This window comes from Eptesicus fuscus, chromosome 6 (genome assembly GCF_027574615.1).
Source record: "Eptesicus fuscus isolate TK198812 chromosome 6, DD_ASM_mEF_20220401, whole genome shotgun sequence".
Lineage (NCBI taxonomy): Eukaryota > Metazoa > Chordata > Mammalia > Chiroptera > Vespertilionidae > Eptesicus > Eptesicus fuscus.
In genome coordinates, this window is record NC_072478.1 from 18880698 (window position 1) to 18898529 (window position 17832).

The window sequence follows — 17832 nt, forward strand, 5'->3', positions numbered from 1 at the left end:
GCCTGGGCCCATGCTGGGTGCCCGCAGCAGGCTCAGCACCTGCCAGGTGTTACCCATAGTGATTTATTCATAGTTACTGAGCGAGTGGCTGGATTTTCAGAAAGCCTGGCGTATTCGGATACATCCCGGTCCTCTGCTTGCTGTCTGATCCCCTTCTGTCTCCGGAGCTGGGGTGCTCTGTGTGTGGGGGGGGAGAGGGGGGAGCTGGAGGCCCCCTGACGGCGCCCCCCTCCTGCCCCCAGTCCGGTCTATGAGAAGTACTGCGCGGACCACTTTGCAGACGGCCGCTGCGACCAGGGCTGCAACACGGAGGAGTGCGGCTGGGACGGGCTGGACTGCGCGGGCGAGGTGCCGGCGCTGCTGGCCCGCGGCATGCTGGTGCTCACCGTGCTGCTGCCGCCCACGGAGGTGCTGCACGCGGGCACCGACTTCCTGCAGCGGCTCAGCGCCATCCTGCGCACTTCGCTGCGCTTCCGCCTGGACGAGCGCGGCCAGGCCATGGTCTTCCCTTACCACCGGCAGGACCCTGGCTCGGGAGCCCCGCACTTGCGCGAGCTGGGCCCCGAGGTGATTGGGTGAGTGGCTGTACCCTGAGGTACTGCGTGGGGGACGGGAGGGTGCACCGCGGGGCAGGTCTGGTGTGTTTCACTTCCCTAACATCTTGGGGAGCCTTCTTGTTGACAGTAAGTCTCAGCCTTGACAGCGTGAACATTTGGGGCGGGATCATTCTTTGCTGCGGGGTGTCCTGTGCACTGTAGACTGTTGGGCAGCATCCCTGGCTTCCACCCACTAGATACAAGTAGCTGCCCACCCCCAAGATACGGGCAAGGGTCATTTGGGGAGCAGAATTGCCCCTGGATATAGACCTACCTCCTTCAGGAGAGGCAGGGGTATAGCAGAGTCGTTAAGAACTTGTGTAGTTTTTTTCTTAGAAATGGAAAGCATAGGACTCTCCGGTTGGTGGCCTGGTCCACCGGCCGGACAGGGCCAGAGAGCCGTGTGGTCTCTGACACAGAGGAAGGATGAGTTTTAGAGATGGGGACGTGGGCTCCGATGGGATGCAGCTGGGCTAGGGGGGATGGAAGAGGGTGGCTTATGTGCCGGACCTTGGCTGGGGTGAGCAAGTGGCTGGAGGGCGTCTCACCAAATTGAGGACACGGGGTGGAAAATAGGGTTGCTTTGGGGCTTGTAGCTTCCGAGGAGTCTGGAGATCCCCAGAAGGCAACCAGGGGCTAAAGATAGAGACAAGAAAGACAAAGGGTGTGGGCAGTCATTGAAGTCATGAGAGGGACTCAAAGAAATGGGGAGAGAGGTGGGGACAGAAGAATGATCTGGGGCCCAGCCGTGTGGCTCAGTGGTTGAACGTCGACTTCTGACCAGGAGGTCATGGTTTGATTCCCAGTCAGAGCACGTGCATGAGATATGGGCTCCATTCCCAGTGGGGGGCATGCAGGAGGCAGCCGATCAATGATTCACTCCCATCATTGATGTTTCTGTCTCTCTCTCCCCCTCTCTGAAATCAATCAATCAATCAATCAATCAATCGCTCTATATTTTTAAAGAATGATCTGGGAACACTGAGACCTAAGGATTGGTTGAGGTAAATTAGCTCAGAAAAGAGTGACGCCAAGCAACAGCTCGCTTCCTGATGTGCATAGAAGCCAGTACTGTGGCACCGGCAAGGCTCAAATCTGTTTCCCTGATGCAGGGTTTGGAGCAAGATGTAAGGGGTTTCAGCGTCAGATCTCCGGACCCTTCACCTCTCAAAAGGTTCCAGCATTCGGGTTCTGGTCATGTTCTGGTTCTCTGGTTCTGTGGGCAGAGCAGTTGAGGGTTCATAAGTTACTCGTGAGTCGTGTATCCACGGTGGTTTTTTTCTTTTTGTTGTTGTTGTTAATCCTTACCTGAGGGTATTTTTTTCCATTGGTTTTTAGAGAGTGGAAGGGAGGGGGGGGAGGAGAGAGAGCGAGAGAAACATTGATGTGAGAGAAACATTGATTGGCTGCCTCCTGCATGTGCTCTGGCTGGGGCTGGGATTGGAACCTGGAATCGAACTGTGACCCTCGGGCCGATGCTCTAACCACTTAGCAACACCAGCTAGGGCTACCCAAGCAAGGTCTAAACTTTAGTTCTGGGGTCTTGTTAGAAACAGGATAGGGCCAGTTCTGTGGTTACAAGAAGAGAAGGGGCAGCTGGAGAAATAGGAAGAGATGGGTTATGGGGTACTTGGGATCCCAAGGAAAAAGGCATTTGGAGGGTTTGGGTTCCTGGAAGCAGAGCCTGAGATGGGCACTCAGATGTATGTGCCCTAGGGAAGGGTGTTCTCAGGAGAGAGGGGTGAGGGAAGCAGGATGGGGTAGGGGAGAAACTGAGGCAGGAGGGAGCCCAGGCCACTGTCTGCCTTCAGCCTGATTCCTCGGAGTGCTCCGGAGCATGAATAGCACCTCAGTGCCAGTCCCACCTTGAGACAGGAGGGCCAGCTTTTGTATCTCTCACATCAGCCAGTCTCTGGCTGATGCTCCCCTAAGAGGTGTCACTTCCCAAGGGAGAGGGTTCCCACCTTGCCGAGTGAGGCCAGTTCTCCCGAGAAGGGGGGCTCCCGCGGTTAGAAGCCAGAGCTCATAGCAGTCCGGAGACGGATGCAGCAACCTGGTAAGGGAGATCTGGGCCTGTGCCGACAGCAGCCATGAGAGATGTTGCCATGAGAACAGTGCCCATTGGAGCCATGGTCTGGGGGGACTCTGGTGGCCTCAGCAAAACTGGTTTGGGGAGTGTGGTGGGGTTGGATGCCAGATGGGGGCAGGTGGGCCATGGTGACATGGTGAGTGGACACAGCTCTTCGGAGCCTGGCGCGGGGGTGGGAGATGGGGCTCGGTGCCAGCCTGGCAGTCGGTGCCCCGCTAAGCCAGCCGATCCCCCCTCTGTGTCCCCGCAGCTCAGTGGTGATGCTGGAGATTGACAACCGACTGTGCCTGCAGTTGCCCGAGAATGACCACTGCTTCCCCGACGCCCAGAGTGCGGCCGACTACCTGGGAGCGCTGTCCGCGGTGGAGCGCCTGGACTTCCCGTACCCGCTGTGGGCTGCGCGGGGTGAGCCCGGCCGGTGGGCCACCGGGGTGGACCGGGGCTCCCCTGGTGGGGTCCAGGCCGTGGCTGAAGTCCTGCGTTTCCTGCCTGCAGGAGAGCCGCTGGAGCCGCCGGAGCCAGGTGTGCCGCTGCTGCCGCTGCTGGCTGCCAGCGCGGTCTTCCTGCTGGTCATCCTTGTCCTGGTGGTCATGGTGGCCCGGCGCAAGCGTGAGCACAGCACCCTCTGGTTCCCCGAGGGCTTTGCGCTGCACAAGGACGTGGCCGCTGGCCACAAGGGCCGGAGGGAGCCTGTGGGCCAAGATGCGCTGGGCATGAAGTGAGGACCCTGCCCGTTCCCTGTCCCTGGCTGCAGGGGCCTTGTGAGCCCTTGAGTCCACCTTGACCTGACTCTGACCCCAACTGGACCCTAACTTCAGACGGCAGCCTGGACCCCAGTACTTACCCCTTGACCACTGACTGACTCTATGATCCCTTGGGGATCACCCCTGATTCGTGACCCCTGATTCCATTTCCTATGTCCCAGTTCCTCTAACTCAAATTCTATCCTGACCCCACTCGGACTCGACCCCAACCCTTGCCTCTCAGATCTCATGTTAATACTCAGCATTCATTCCCACATGACTGCTGGCTCCATGATCCCTATCGGGTACCCTAACCCCTTCCTGACCCCTGAGCCTTTCCTCTGTGACCCCCGGTATCACCTCTGGCTCTAATCCACCCTGACCTTTGACTTCCTCTCTGATCCCCTTTCCATCCCAACTCAATGTCCGTTCCCCACCACCTTCAATCCTGGCCTTGATCCTAGACTCCACCTCCAACTCCCTGATCTGTCCCTCAAGACCCAAACCCCTCCCTGGGCCTAACTCCCGAATTTACCCCTCCCCTGTGACCTCCTGACTCCCTGACCCCTCTCCACAACCTCCTTATCTTGGCTATGTCTCTTACCTGTTATGAGGTTAACTCTATTCTGTTACGACATCATCCTCTCTAACCCCGGATGTATGCCCATGACCAACACCACCTGGTTGCTCCTGACCCCATTCCTTCCTGTCTCCTTCCACAGTTCCACCTTTAGACCCTGGCTGTCACTCATCATAACTTCTGACTGCACTCCCTGTGACCTTGACCCCATTCTGCACTCCCTCATTGGACCCTGTATCTCGACCCTGCTCCCTGTGCCTACTGACCTATCCCAACTCCAGACCCTGACCTCACTTCTGGGACCTCTGCTGTGACCCCGCCCCAAATCTTCTTCCAGGTCACATGTCTCAATTGTTCCCTCTACCCTTCCCCCTATCCACTGTCTCCACAGGAGTATGGCCAAGGGGGAGAGTCTGATGGGGGAGGTGGCAACAGACTGGATGGACACAGAGTGCCCAGAGGCCAAGCGACTGAAGGTTGTACCCCCTCTTCTGAACCCTGCTTCAGTGCCTTGGGTGGGGCCCCGAAGGTCAGGGGGAGAACTCAAGAGGACGTCACCTGGATCCTTAAGCTCAGGTCTAGCGTGATCAGGCTCTGTGTTTGGTGCCCAAAGGCTCTTCAGTGAGCTGGCAGACTGGCTAAGAATATCCCGTCCTGTTCCCTCACTTTTGGACCATGGGTCTGACATTTATCAAGCTCCTGCGAGGGGCCCAGCTGCTATGCTCAGGAAGGTGCATCGATACATTTGTGTGTGACTATTTGGTCCCTATACCTCATGATCATATTCATGTCCCCAGATTAATACTGGTCCTTGAAGGATTCCCTTGCCCCCACATTTCTTTTCCAATGATTTTTAGTTTCCAGAGTACAAGTTTTGCATTTTTTTCCCTGGGAAATATAATTCTAAATATTTTATTCTTCTTGATGCTGTTGTCAGTAGAATTGTCAACTTAATCTTGTTTTCGGTGTGTTTGTGTCTAAGGTGTGTGCTGACCGTTACGATGCTGTGTCTCTTCCTCGATCACCCACCTTGGGTTCCAAGCCCTTCCCCCTTCCAATTTGGATTAAAATTCCAGTTTTTCATCTAACGAGTTTTCTGACCTCCTCTATGTCAATTTCCTGTTTCCTGATCTAGAAAACAGGAAATTGGGGGGGGGGGGGGCGCCTGTGTGTGCATCTCCATGAGAGAAACCCAGACTGTCCCTCTGTCTCTCCAAACCCCTGGTGAGAACCTGGGTCCTTGTGCCTCCAGGTAGAGGAGCCTGGCGTGGGGGCTGAGGATGCTGTGGATTGCCGCCAGTGGACTCAACACCACCTGGTTGCTGCTGACATCCGAGTGGCACCAGCCATGGCCTTGACACCACCGCAGGGCGATGCGGATGCTGATGGCATGGATGTCAACGTGCGTGGCCCAGGTCCGTGATGGCACCTCCCGCTGCCCGCTCCTGCTTGTGAGAGTTTGTGTCTGGGTCTGTGTTCTGGGGAGAGCTAGGTATGTCAGGGTGTTCGTCTATGGCAGGGGTCCTCAGACTTTTTAAACAGGGGGCCAGTTCACTGTCCCTCAGACCGTTGGAGGGCCGGACTATAGTTTAAAAAAAAAACTATGAACAAATTCCTATGCACCCTGCACATATCTTATTTTGAAGTAAAAAAACAAAACGGCAAAAAACACCTGCATGTGGCCCGCGGGCTGTAGTTTGAGGACGCCTGGTCCATGGGGCTGGTTGTTAATCAGGACTCTTGGTTGTAAGTGATAATAGCCCAAGTTTAAGTAAAACAAGGGATTTACTGGTTCTTGTAACCGGAAGCATCAGATGCATTTGGATCCAGGACTCACCACCCCTTGGCTCCAGCCCAGGAAGGCTTTTTCCTGGGGACACTATGGCCACAGGCAGGACCAGCCTTATAAAACCTTTTTTCCCATCTACACCAGAAAAAGTCCCAGAATAAGTTCTGATTGGACAGACCAGGGTCACATGCCCATCCCTGAACTCGTCAGTGTGGTCTGGGGCCTGGAATATGCAGACTGACCAAGCCTGGGCCATATGCCTGTCCCTGGCGGAGGGGGTTTGGCTCTAACCAGAGCTTGAGGATGCAGAATGGGGTGCAAGGGTCTCCCTAAGGAAACCAGGCCAAATGCTCACCAAGTGCCGCTGACCGTGTTATCTGGATCCAGCTGGATTCATCTTTGCCATATTTCAGGGGATTCTCTCCCTAGCGCTGTTTTGCACTAAAAGGCCCGCGTCTTTTGAAGTCCCTAAGGGATTTAATGTCCCTGGGGGTGGGGGGTTCTCATAACTGGCGGGTGTGGGCATTTGACAGGCACAGCTCCTTTGCCTCAAGCTGGATTGTAACTCTAGGCATAACTCCGCCTCCAGCCTTCCCCTTAGGGATCAGGCTGAAGTAACCCATTGGGAATCTGTCTGAGGGGCATGTTGTTTGTCTTCCTCCCTCCCTTGTCCTTTATCCTTTTCTGCCTCGGAGCCCCTGCTGGGGCAAATCCCATGCCCATGAATCTTCATCCTGGGTTGGCTTCTGGGGCCCCTGACACAGATGTGTGTGTGTGTGTGTGTGTGTGTGTGTGTGTGTGTGTGTGTGCATGCAGATGTACTTCCGTTTGTCCCACTTCCTCCTAATACAGTGCCCTCAGCAGGATTCCCTGGAAAGGCCCCTGTATCCACCTTCCCGTGATATGTTCCTGTTCCCTGCAGATGGCTTCACCCCGCTAATGCTGGCCTCCTTCTGCGGGGGGGCCTTGGAGCCCATGCCAGCTGAGGAGGACGAGGCAGAAGACACGTCCGCCAGCATCATCTCAGACCTGATCTGCCAGGGGGCCCAGCTCGGGGCGCGGACTGACCGCACGGGCGAGACGGCCTTGCACCTGGCCGCCCGTTATGCCCGGGCTGATGCAGCCAAGCGGCTGCTGGATGCTGGAGCAGATACCAATGCCCAAGACCACTCAGGGCGCACGCCCCTGCACACGGCTGTCACTGCCGATGCCCAGGGCGTCTTCCAGGTGAGATGGGCCTGCCTCTTTGGACATCAGAGCTGGGACAGGCATCAAACTGATCTGGGTTGGAGCCCCCGTTCTGCCTTTCAGATTTTTTTTTTTTTTTTGGTAAAATGGGGATAATATGGGAGTACAGTTTCTGGCAAGTAGCTGCTCCCTGAATCTCATTGATTCCAGGAGATGTGGGGATTGGGTCCTCAGAGGGCTTAGAGGTGCTCCTGGTCCCCCTGTTTCTGCCATGACTCCCCCTGCTGCACCCTCCCTCCCCTAGATTCTCATCCGGAACCGCTCCACGGACCTGGATGCCCGCATGGCAGATGGGTCGACCGCATTGATCCTGGCGGCCCGCCTGGCGGTGGAGGGCATGGTGGAAGAGCTCATTGCCAGCCACGCTGATGTCAATGCTGTGGACGAACTTGGTAGGCTGGTGGGCGGTGGGGGCTGAGAGGGTGTCACAGGGGCCCTGACTGTCTTGTTTGTGTGAACTCTCACCCCCTGTGAACACTGCGACCCGATCACTGAGCTTCCTGTACACATAACAGGGCTGCAGCATGGACTTACACTGTCGCGCATTTTCTTACGGCGTCCGCTAGCTCATCGACACATCAGCGACTTAGGAAAGGGTGCCCTCCCCAGGACACTTCATTTCCACCTGCTGTGTTAGAAGGAGTCCCTGCTGCCATCTGCTAGGCAGCTGTTATAATAAATTTGCTTACCGACCCATTTATACGCAGTGGCCTCTCCCTCCCCGGTGGCTTGCTAGCAGAGTCCCTGGAGGTGGCTTCTTGCACAGAGTTGTGGAGATTCACAACCTGCCCTTGTGTCCCGAGGACCTCACACAGAGGCACACACACTCAGATGCTCACACACATCCTTTGGAGTAGGTGTTCTCCACTTTTGGAGCAGGCGTTCGTAACCTACCAATGACATTTGGGATTGGAGCATCTTTGGTGGTGGTGTGGGGGGGCCACCCTTGCGTTGCAGGGTGTTCAGCAGCACCCCTGGCCTTGAACTATGAGATGCGAGTAGCCCACCTCCCAGTTGTGGCAACCAAAAATATCTCCCAACGTTGCCCAATGCCACTGGGGGGAAATCACCCCTGGTTGAGAAATATGGCCTTAGAGGAGAACTATCCAATAGAACTTTCTGTGTTGAGGGGCTGTTTTCCACAGTGGCTGCCCCATTTTTCACTCCCACCAACAGTGTATGAAGGTTCCAATACCTCCACATCCTTGCCAACACTTTTTATTATCTGTTTTTTAGTTTATAGTGGGAGTGAATTGGTATCTCATTGTGGTTTATGATTTTCATTTTCCTGGTGGCTCATGATTTTGAGCACCTTTTTATATGCTTATTGGCCATTTGTATGTGTCTTCTTTTGCAAAATGTCCATGCGGATGTTTTGCCCATTTTTAATTGGGTTATTTGTCTTTCTATAATTTTAAAATCTATTTTTATTGATTTCAGAGAGGAGGGGAGAGGGAGAGAGAGATACAAACATCAATGATAAGAGCGAATCATTGATAGACTGCCTCCTGCACACCCCACATTGGGGATTGAGCCCGCAACCTGGGCATGTGCCCTGTCCGGGAACCGAACCTTTATCTCCTGGTTCATAGGTCAATGCTCAACCACTGAGCCAAGCTGGCCAGGCTGTCTTTCTATTATTGAGTTACAAAGGTTATGTATTGTAGGTATGTTTCTTATCAGATATATTTCTCCCAATTTGTAGGGGGAGAGAGAGAGAGAGAAACCTTGATTTGTTGTTCCACTTACTTATGCATTCATTGGTTGATTCTTGTATGTATCCTAACTGGGAATAGAACCTGCAACCTTGGCATATCAGGATGGCACTCTAAACAACTGAGTGAGGACTTCACTTTCTTTATGTTGTCCTTCAAAGCACAAACGTTTTAATTCTGATAATGTCTAGTTTATGTATTTTTGTTGTATTATTGCTTCTGTTTTTGGTGTCATATCCAAGAATCTTTGTCTAATGCAAGATCATAAAGATTTACTCCTATATTTTCTTCTAAATATTTTATAGTTTCAGCTTTTACATTTAGGTCTTTGAGTTATTATTATTTTTTAATATGGTGTGAGGTAGGGGTTCCAACTTAATTTTTTTGCATGTGGAGATCTAGTTGTCCCAGCACCATTTGTTGAGAAAGCTGTTCTTTCCCCATTGAATGGTTTTGACACCTATCTTATTTAATTTTAGTTAATTTAAATGTAAAGAGGCACATGGGACTGGTGGCGACTGCATCAGATAGCACACCTCTTCGAATAAACAAGTGAGGGCTGCATAGTTCTCTTTGTATACGGAGAGTCACATGTACAGGAGCCCCAGGCCATGGAAGACACATGTACAGTGTCTCCCTTGGACAGAGAGTCATTCTACAGATCTGCACACATACACAGAGCCATCCACAGGGGCTCAGATACTCATGGCAGGTCCGCTCCTGCTCACCAGGCCGTATTCTGGGCATTTCCTGCTTCTCTGCCTTGGAGGGCCAGGACAGGAGCCTGATTCTGACCTTGACCTCTCTCCACTCCCCCCAGGGAAATCAGCCTTACACTGGGCTGCAGCTGTCAACAACGTGGAGGCCACCTTGGCCCTGCTCAAAAACGGAGCCAACAAGGACATGCAAGATAGCAAGGTGAGCCCCAGCCCTTGGCTCACCAGGGGGTCATCCCTAGCACAGACCTCCCCCTACCAGGTAGCAGAGAGTGGGGTGGGGTAGGCAAGTGGGAGCGTTCACCCAGCCTGCAGCCAGCTTTCAGGGGTGGGCATTGGGCTCAAGAGGCTCCAACAGTAGATCAGAGGAGGAAGTGTGTGGCAGTTGCTATGTGACCTTGGGAAAGTTGCTTAACTCCTCTGGACCTCAGTGTTCTCATCTGTGAAATGGAGAAGCAACAGTGCCTATCTCATTGCCTCTTCCAAGGATTCAGTGAGGTAATGTGTTAGCTCAATAAAAGGTGACTTTTTGATCGTTGTTTAAAAAGCCTTGGAAGGTGGTGTTACTCTACTCAGATAAGCAGAGTGAGGCTCAGAGGGGTGCAGGATGGATTCTGTCCTTATTTAAAATTTCCATATTTTATTTATTATGGAATTTTTTGCATTAATTTAATTAAAAAAAACTGCATTAAAATATTTATTTTGATGACTGAGAGTTTTGGTGCCCCTTTAAAATTTGTGCCTAAGGCGAGTGCCTTATTCTTCTCACCCTATTCCTGGCGCTGGGGCCTGGCACTTACTAGGTGTGCCACGAATGTGGTTTAAATAAAAGAACTTGCCTCGGCTTCCCCATCAGAGCGGGGAGTTGAACCCAGGTCTTCTCAGGCTGGGAGAGCAAGAACTCTTAGCTCTCAGGTTCCATCAGAGGACGGAGGCCCTGGTGTTGCTGGCCAGGAGTTCGTCCTGGCCCTTGTGACCCTGACACCTTGCTGGCTCTCGGCTCCCCCCAGGAGGAGACACCGCTGTTCCTGGCTGCCCGGGAGGGCAGCTATGAGGCTGCCAAGCTCCTGCTGGATCACTTTGCCAACCGGGAGATCACTGACCATCTGGACAGGCTGCCCCGTGACGTGGCCCAGGAGAGGCTGCACCAGGACATCGTGCGCTTGCTAGACCAGCCCAGTGGGCCGCGCAGTCCCCCGGGCTCCCATGGCCTGGGGCCCCTGCTCTGCCCGCCCGGGGCCTTCCTCCCTGGCCTCAAGGCGGCACAGTCAGGGGGCAAGAAGAGCCGAAGGCCACCAGGGAAAGCAGGGCTGGGACCACAGGGCACCCGGGGCCGGGGCAAGAAGCTGACGCTGGCCTGCCCGGGTCCTCTGGCTGAGAGCTCAGTCACACTGTCGCCTGTAGACTCTCTGGACTCCCCACGGCCCTTTGGTGGGCCCCCTGCGTCCCCTGGAGGTTTCCCCCTCGAGGGGCCCTACATGAGTGCCACCACCACGGCTGTGTCCCTGGCACAGCTTGGTGGTGCGGGCAGGGCAGGTCTAGGGCGCCAGCCCCCCGGGGGCTGTGTACTCAGCCTGGGCTTGCTGAAACCTGTGGCCGTTCCCCTCGACTGGGCCCGGCTGCCCCCTCCTGCCCCACCAGGTCCCTCGTTCCTGCTGCCACTGGCACCGGGACCCCAGCTGCTGAACCCTGGGACCCCCATGTCTCCTCAGGAGCGCCCCCCACCATATCTGGCTGTTCCGGGACATGGTGAGGAGTATCCAGTACCTGGGGCCCATGGCAGCCCCCCCAAGGCTCGCTTCCTCCGGGTCCCGAGTGAGCATCCCTACCTGACCCCGTCCCCTGAGTCCCCTGAGCACTGGGCCAGCCCCTCGCCTCCCGCACTCTCGGACTGGTCCGATTCCACACCCAGCCCAGCCACTGCCACTGCCACTAGGGCCACGGCCACAGCTGCTGGGACACTTCCGGCCCAGCCACTCTCCCTGTCTGTCCCTGGCCCCCTAGTTCAGGCCCAGACCCAGCTGGGGCCCCAGCCTGAAGTCACTCCCAAGAGGCAGGTGTTGGCTTGAGGTGCTCCTCAGTTCTTGGAGTTTGGGCAACTGAAGAGACACCCTATCTTGATTCTGTTCTCTCCCCCATTTTCCTCTAATCCTTTTCATTCTCTTTTCTCTTTTCCAATCCCCCTGCAGTATGACTGACATAGTTTACCAGCCTAGGGCTTCAATCTTCCCTTATTTGTAAGGGGTTCAGGCTGATCCCCACCCATGGGTCTTGTGATGAGTCTGGGACCTCCTCCTGTCCTCCCCTCTTCCTGCTCCCCAACTCACCCTTCCTTCCTTTCTTGCCTCCTCTGGCCTCTTTCACTCCTCACACTCTGACACGAGTGGATTTTTTATTTTTATTTTTTACATTTTGTATAGAAACAAAATTCATTTAAACAAACTTATTATTATTATTATTATTTTTTACAAAATATATATATGGAGCTGCTCCCTGCCCCCTGCAAACCCCCCAGTGCCCCCATGGGGCTGAGTCTGTGGGCCCATTTGGCCAAGCTGGATTCTTGTGTACCGAGTACACAGGCATGACTGGGATCCTGTGTACCGAGTACATGACCCTGGTGTGTACCAAGTAGTCACCCTTGGGCGCACCCTCTGGGGCCAGGGGTTGGCAAGATGTGGGAGCTTCCTTCCCACCCCACGTCCCTCACTTCACTGCATTCCAGATGGAACTTGTTCTGTAGCTTTGCTGGGGGAAGGGCCCTTCTGCCTCAGAGAGCCCCGCCCCCCCATAGTCTCCCCTCCCTAGAGCCTGGGCCACCTCCCTTTGGGAACTTGGGGGTGGGTGGTGGGAACATGAGGATTAGGGGGGATACGTGCATTTCACTTTGTCTCCCTGTACATATGGGACTGCAAGATGGGAAGGACCTGCCTGAGTGGCACCTCTCCTGGTTCCCCTGGCCCAGTCCCCTGGCAGAAGATAAGTATTTTTAGGCTATTTTTGTAATATGGCTTCTGATCACAATTTCTGTGTAGCTAAGTTCCCAGGCCTTGCATTGTACAGCCCCCACTCCCCTCACCACCTAATAAAGGAATAGTTAACACTCAGTATCATTGATCTGTGTCTAGATAAGGTGGGGAGTGATAGTGGTGGATCTTCTGTCTCTCCAAGGCTAACGAGCTGCCATCTTAGGTTAAACCCATTTAGCTTGCCTATCCACTTGTGTTTCTTCTTCTTTTGGCAGATGACTCCACTGATTGGATCAGGGGTGCTCACCTGACCTATGATGATTCAATCAGATTTGCTTGGGAACATTGTTTAATGGAAGTGCTAGGAAAGCTGTCAGTTGGTGGAGCTTTTAAGGTCACCAGAAGATTAAGAAATATGGGTGGCCAGTTTGGAGTGGTAGGTACTTCTGCAAACAGCAGAAGAATGGAGCTAGTATGCAGGGAGAATCAGAGAAAAGTGCTCCAATGGTTCTAGAGTTGGAAGGAGTATCTTAGTTTCACAAGTATCAATTCCAGTTAATTGAGTATTCATCCCATTAACATCACAGTTATTTTTTCATTGCCTTCTAAGTGCCTGATGCTAGTTTTGCATGAAAGTCACCTCTACTTCATGTTTCCTTGGGGTATGGAGACAATATTGCACCTATGTAATAAATACTCCTTTACATATACCAGCTTAGGTGGGTTTCTATGTCTTGCAACCAACTGTACTCCAAGAGAAGGTTGTGTTCACTTAGGGGTCCTCCGGGAAAAGAGGATGGGTTAATGTTCATTGATTCCCCTGTCACTTGGAGTGCTCTTGGTTGCATGTGACACAAAAATTAACCCAGCTGGTTTAAACAAACAAACAAACAAACAAACAAAACAAACAAAATTATTAGCTCATGTAACTAATAAGGACCAGCTTCTGGAGAGATTTGATCTAGTGACAGAAATGAGGGCTGAATTTCTCTTCACCTCTACAGATTTTTCTCTAGGCATCAGTGTCATCCTCAGGCTCCACATGGTACCCAATCCAATTTATCTTCCCACTCTCACATCTATAGCCTTCCTTCTGTGTTAGCAAAATAAGTGCAAAGATCATTAACCATAGGGCACTTTCCAGGGACCTGAGAAGCTTCTAGACTTGGAGTTGATTTTGTATTGACTCCAATTGGGTCATGTGCCCATCCTCTTACTGACAGTTTCTCAATGCTGGCATTATTGATTCCTGGGGCCAGGTCATTCTTTACCAAAGAGGGCTCTCCTGTGCGTTGTAGGTTGTTTAATGGCATCCCTGGCCCCGACCCACTAGATGCCCCTTTTCCATTGTGACAACCAAAAATGTCTCCAGGTCTTGCCAGTTGTCCCCTGGTGATGGTGGTTGGGGGTTTGCTTTTCAGCACTGCTGCTCTACGCAGCCATTATGGTAATGGGATATGGGATGTGCTGATTTTTTAAAGCAATCAGTCTGTGCTCTGGAACTGGGGATGGGGTAAATTGAGGGGCAATCAGGTTTGCAGAAGCAGGAATTTTGTGGAAGCAACTAATAAATACTCCATGCTGTTTCCCAGAGTTTTCCAGTGGGAATGCATCCCAGCTGCCACAGGGGTAAGTTGCCTGATAACATATGCTCTATTAGCTTCTTTTCCTGTCTTTTCTCATTATTCCACTCCCTTGCTTGTATTTTCTAGGGTCACCTCTAAAGTAAACTTACTTCTACTCAAATCCTTGTCTCAGGGTCACTTCTGGGGGGGACCCCAAATATGACAGGGGTTGTTGGTATAGGGCAGGAGTTTGCAAAATCATGAGACTCCTGTCCAGTCATGAAATTTAATTCATGAAGTTAAATTTCTCACCCAGAACTCCTGTGCTCAACGCAGCATTATTTACATTAGCCAAAATATGGAAACAACCTAATGTCAGTCAGTGGCTGCATGGCTAACGATGTGTGTATATCTTCTTTATGCTAGAGATGTGTCTTTCAGCAGGGCTAGGCGTTGGCCAGGAGGCTAAGAGGAGGGGAAAAGAAATAGCATAGGGAGGGGCAAAATGGTGTGATACAGCATGGAAATCTCAGAGGAAGGGCCAGAGATTTGGAATGGCTGGGTCTACACTGAGTGGCCAGATTATTATGATCTCTGAACGCATAATAATCTGGCCACTCAGTGTGTGTGTGTATGTATGTGTGTGTGTGTGTGTGTATATATATTAGAGGCCCGGTAAATGAATTCGTGCCTGGGTGAGGTCCGGCCAGCCTGCCCAGGGGGAGGGGACATGGGCGGTTGGCCAGCCTGCCTGCTGGTCGAACTCCTGGTCAAGGAGACAATTTGCATATTAGCCTTTTATTATATAAGATATACACTGAGTGGCCAGATTATTATGCGTTCAGAGATCATAATAATCTGGCCACTCAGTGTATGCCTCACTTTCTTACTTGTTAATTTAATAAACGGATGTGTGACCGTTTGCATGGAGCAATGGATGGATTTGGAACTGGAGAAGGTACCAGGGGCCAGATCAGAAGGGTCTTACATGTGAAGGTGGGGAATTTTAAACTTTACTCTGAGGGCAATGGGGAGCATTGGAAGGTCCCTGAGTAGAGCGGCAACACAGCCAGGGCTCCTGTTCTGGTGGCCGGTGCAGAGGGCAGACGAGAGGAAGGTGATGCTGCAAACTTTTACAACAGGTGGGAATGTTGTAGCCTGAGTTCGGGTGGGGCTGAGGGGATGGGAACTTGGGGAGGAAGAGTGGAGAGGATTTGGCGACTAATTCTGAAGAGAACAGGGAGAGGGATCGAGGGGCTGTGGTCACTAAGCAGTTGAGCCTGGGGAACATTTGTATTACAACATCAAGTGATCCACTTCTTCCTTCCCTCCTCTAGGGCAGGGCTGAAGGTGCATTTTCCTCGGGGTAGCACCTTTGCCCTGCAGGGTGGGCACTGACAGGCCCTGGGGAGCACTGATGGGGTGGAGAGAGCATTTGTGACAGCCATCCACAACAAGAAATCATAATTAGTCCTTTCCCATTTTTTGCCGTGAGAGCCTGGGGGCCGGAGAAGTGGACCCTGGGGTCTCCAGTTTCCAGGAGGGAAAAAAAACCCATAGGGTCTCTCCAGCCTGAGCCCTGGGGGGCTTGTTAGTGGCTGGGGGCCCCTGAGACAGCAGCTCTAGGGATCCCCTGTATAACAGGACCCAGGTCCTCAGTCCCTCCCCTCTTAGGCTACAAGCAGTGAGGGATGCAGGCAGGAAACTCCCTTCGCCATGGTGAGTATGAATTCGGGGCCTTTGCCGGGCTGGATAAGCCACCCAAGCCCAGCCCCAGCTCATGTGTGGTCTGAGCACATGGGGTACCAAACGCACACACACACGCATGCCCTGCAAGCAGCAGGCACACACATGCACGCATATATCCAGGAGCTTCATAGGCGTGAATGCACACATACTCATTGAGTTACTCAGCAGCGAGGGCTTAAAGGTGGTGGGGAAGGGCCTCCTGCTTCCAGGGCAGCTTCCTGATGAGAAGAAAGAGGAAGAGGAAAAGGAAAGACTCCAGACCGTGTGCGTTCCTCATCCCTTACCCTCGCCGTGCCAGTGCCATGGGCCTGCCCCCGAGCTCAGTACCCACTCCCTCCCGCTAACTCTCCTACCAAGCCAGCAGCTGGCCCGGGGATCTTGCCATAGGTGGGATTTTCATAGGTCCCAGGTATGCAAATAAGGAACTTCCTAATCCTGTAACCTGACTTCCTTTTGGCCACTCACCTGTCACAATCTGGACACTTGGAGGCAAACTCAAAGTCTCCGGTTCTCAGGTGTTGCAGGGTTCAATTTCAGCCCCATTCAGGAAGTCCCCCTTCTTCCTTCTCTGCGGTGTGTGCAGGGGGCTGGCACACCTGCCTCCTACCTCTGTGGCCAGGGAGGTCCGGGGCCTGGCTGTCCGTATGAGTCCACCAGGTGAGGTGTGTGTCTGCCTCTGGCATTCCCAGAGCTGAACAGAGTCTCCTCTGACCTCTGGCTGGATGGCCTCCACCCGACCCTCCTGTTGCAGCTCTGCCAGCTCCCACACACTGCTTTCTCCCACCCACATCCTGTCAGAAGATCCAGTGGGCTCCACCTGCACAATCTGTCCATAAATGGCCATCTCTCACCACCTCCCTGGTCCAGCCCTCATCCTTCCCACTCATGTTCCCCAAACTGTTCTCCCACAGTGGCCAGAGGGCACCCGGGAACACCCGAGTTAGGTCACGTCCCTCCTCTGCCCAGAGTCCTCCTGGCTCCCACATCACTAGGTGTAGAAGCTGAAGTCCTCACTGTGACCCACAAGACGCTATGAAACAGGCTCTCATCACTCCCACCCCCACCTCCCTCCCTCTCACTTCCTCCTTCTGCGTCTCTCTTCCTCCTTGCTGCTCCTGTTCCAGGCACAGTCCAGCCCCAGGGCCTTTGCACTGGCTTCGGCCTCTACCTAGGACACCTCCTTCCCCTAGTATCCTCTTGACTCATTTGCTCATTTCTTTTAATCTTTATTGTTGAAAGTATTACATAGGTCCTACTTTCCCTCCCATTAACCTCTTTCAGCCCGCTCCCATCCTCCCTCCTCCCCCCGCCAGACCCTCACCCCCCTTTATTGTCTGTCCAAGGGTCATGCATGGATGCATACAAGTTCATTTCTTTCAAGTGTGAATTCAGGGCCTTTGCTTGGCTGGAGAAGCCACCTTGGCCCATCCCCAGCCCTACGGGTGAGATCTGAAAAGGAGGGAGGGGAAACAAAAAATTCTGAGTGACTGAACATTAAGCCTCCACAAGCCCTTTGCTGACCACCTTATGTAAAATCGCCACCGTCCTCAGACCCCTCGATGACCCTTTAAGTACACTGCTTCTCTTCCTCGGCAGTGCTTACTGTCCAAAATGCTGTCTCACTGATTTGGTTATCACGTTCCTTATTGATTGCCCGGTTCACGTCTCTAGAACTTTCTGCTCCTCCAGAGCTGGGATCTCTGCCTGTTCAGTTCCCTGCCGTGTCCTCAGTGCCCAGAGCAGCACCCAGCACAGAACAGGTGCTCAGTGAGTGAGCGTAGAATGACTCGCAGCCCTCCAAAGCGCAGCCTCCAGCGACACACTCCTGGCTTTGAATCCTGGCACCGCCATGGGGAGAAGCAGAGATTATCCCACATGTGCCCCGCTTCCTCAGCAGTGCAGAGCCGAGAATGACCATCCTGTGTCTCCTTGCAAGGAGTCTGAGACCAAAGGGTTTGTTGGCATTGTTCAGGGCATCTTACGAGCTATTATCTGAGAGCTCACAGATCAGTCTCCACTTTCACAGACGGGGCTCCCAGGGCCCAAACCAGCTGCCCCAGGTCACACTGCCCT

General features: G+C 53.2%; 1 protein-coding gene across 1 annotated transcript in view; it reads left to right on the forward strand.

Moving 5' to 3' along the window:
- Window positions 1-12577, forward strand: part of NOTCH3 (notch receptor 3) — a 32450-nt gene extending 19873 nt beyond the window's left edge. The window contains exons 25-33 of the mRNA XM_008157845.3: window positions 243-575; window positions 2936-3090; window positions 3181-3403; window positions 4400-4484; window positions 5261-5423; window positions 6720-7024; window positions 7290-7437; window positions 9581-9678; window positions 10487-12577. Of these exons, the coding sequence (XP_008156067.2) occupies window positions 243-575; window positions 2936-3090; window positions 3181-3403; window positions 4400-4484; window positions 5261-5423; window positions 6720-7024; window positions 7290-7437; window positions 9581-9678; window positions 10487-11545 (2569 nt within the window). The 3' untranslated portion in view covers window positions 11546-12577. The remainder of the gene's footprint in view (window positions 1-242; window positions 576-2935; window positions 3091-3180; window positions 3404-4399; window positions 4485-5260; window positions 5424-6719; window positions 7025-7289; window positions 7438-9580; window positions 9679-10486) is intronic.
- Window positions 12578-17832: the final 5255 nt, after the last annotated feature.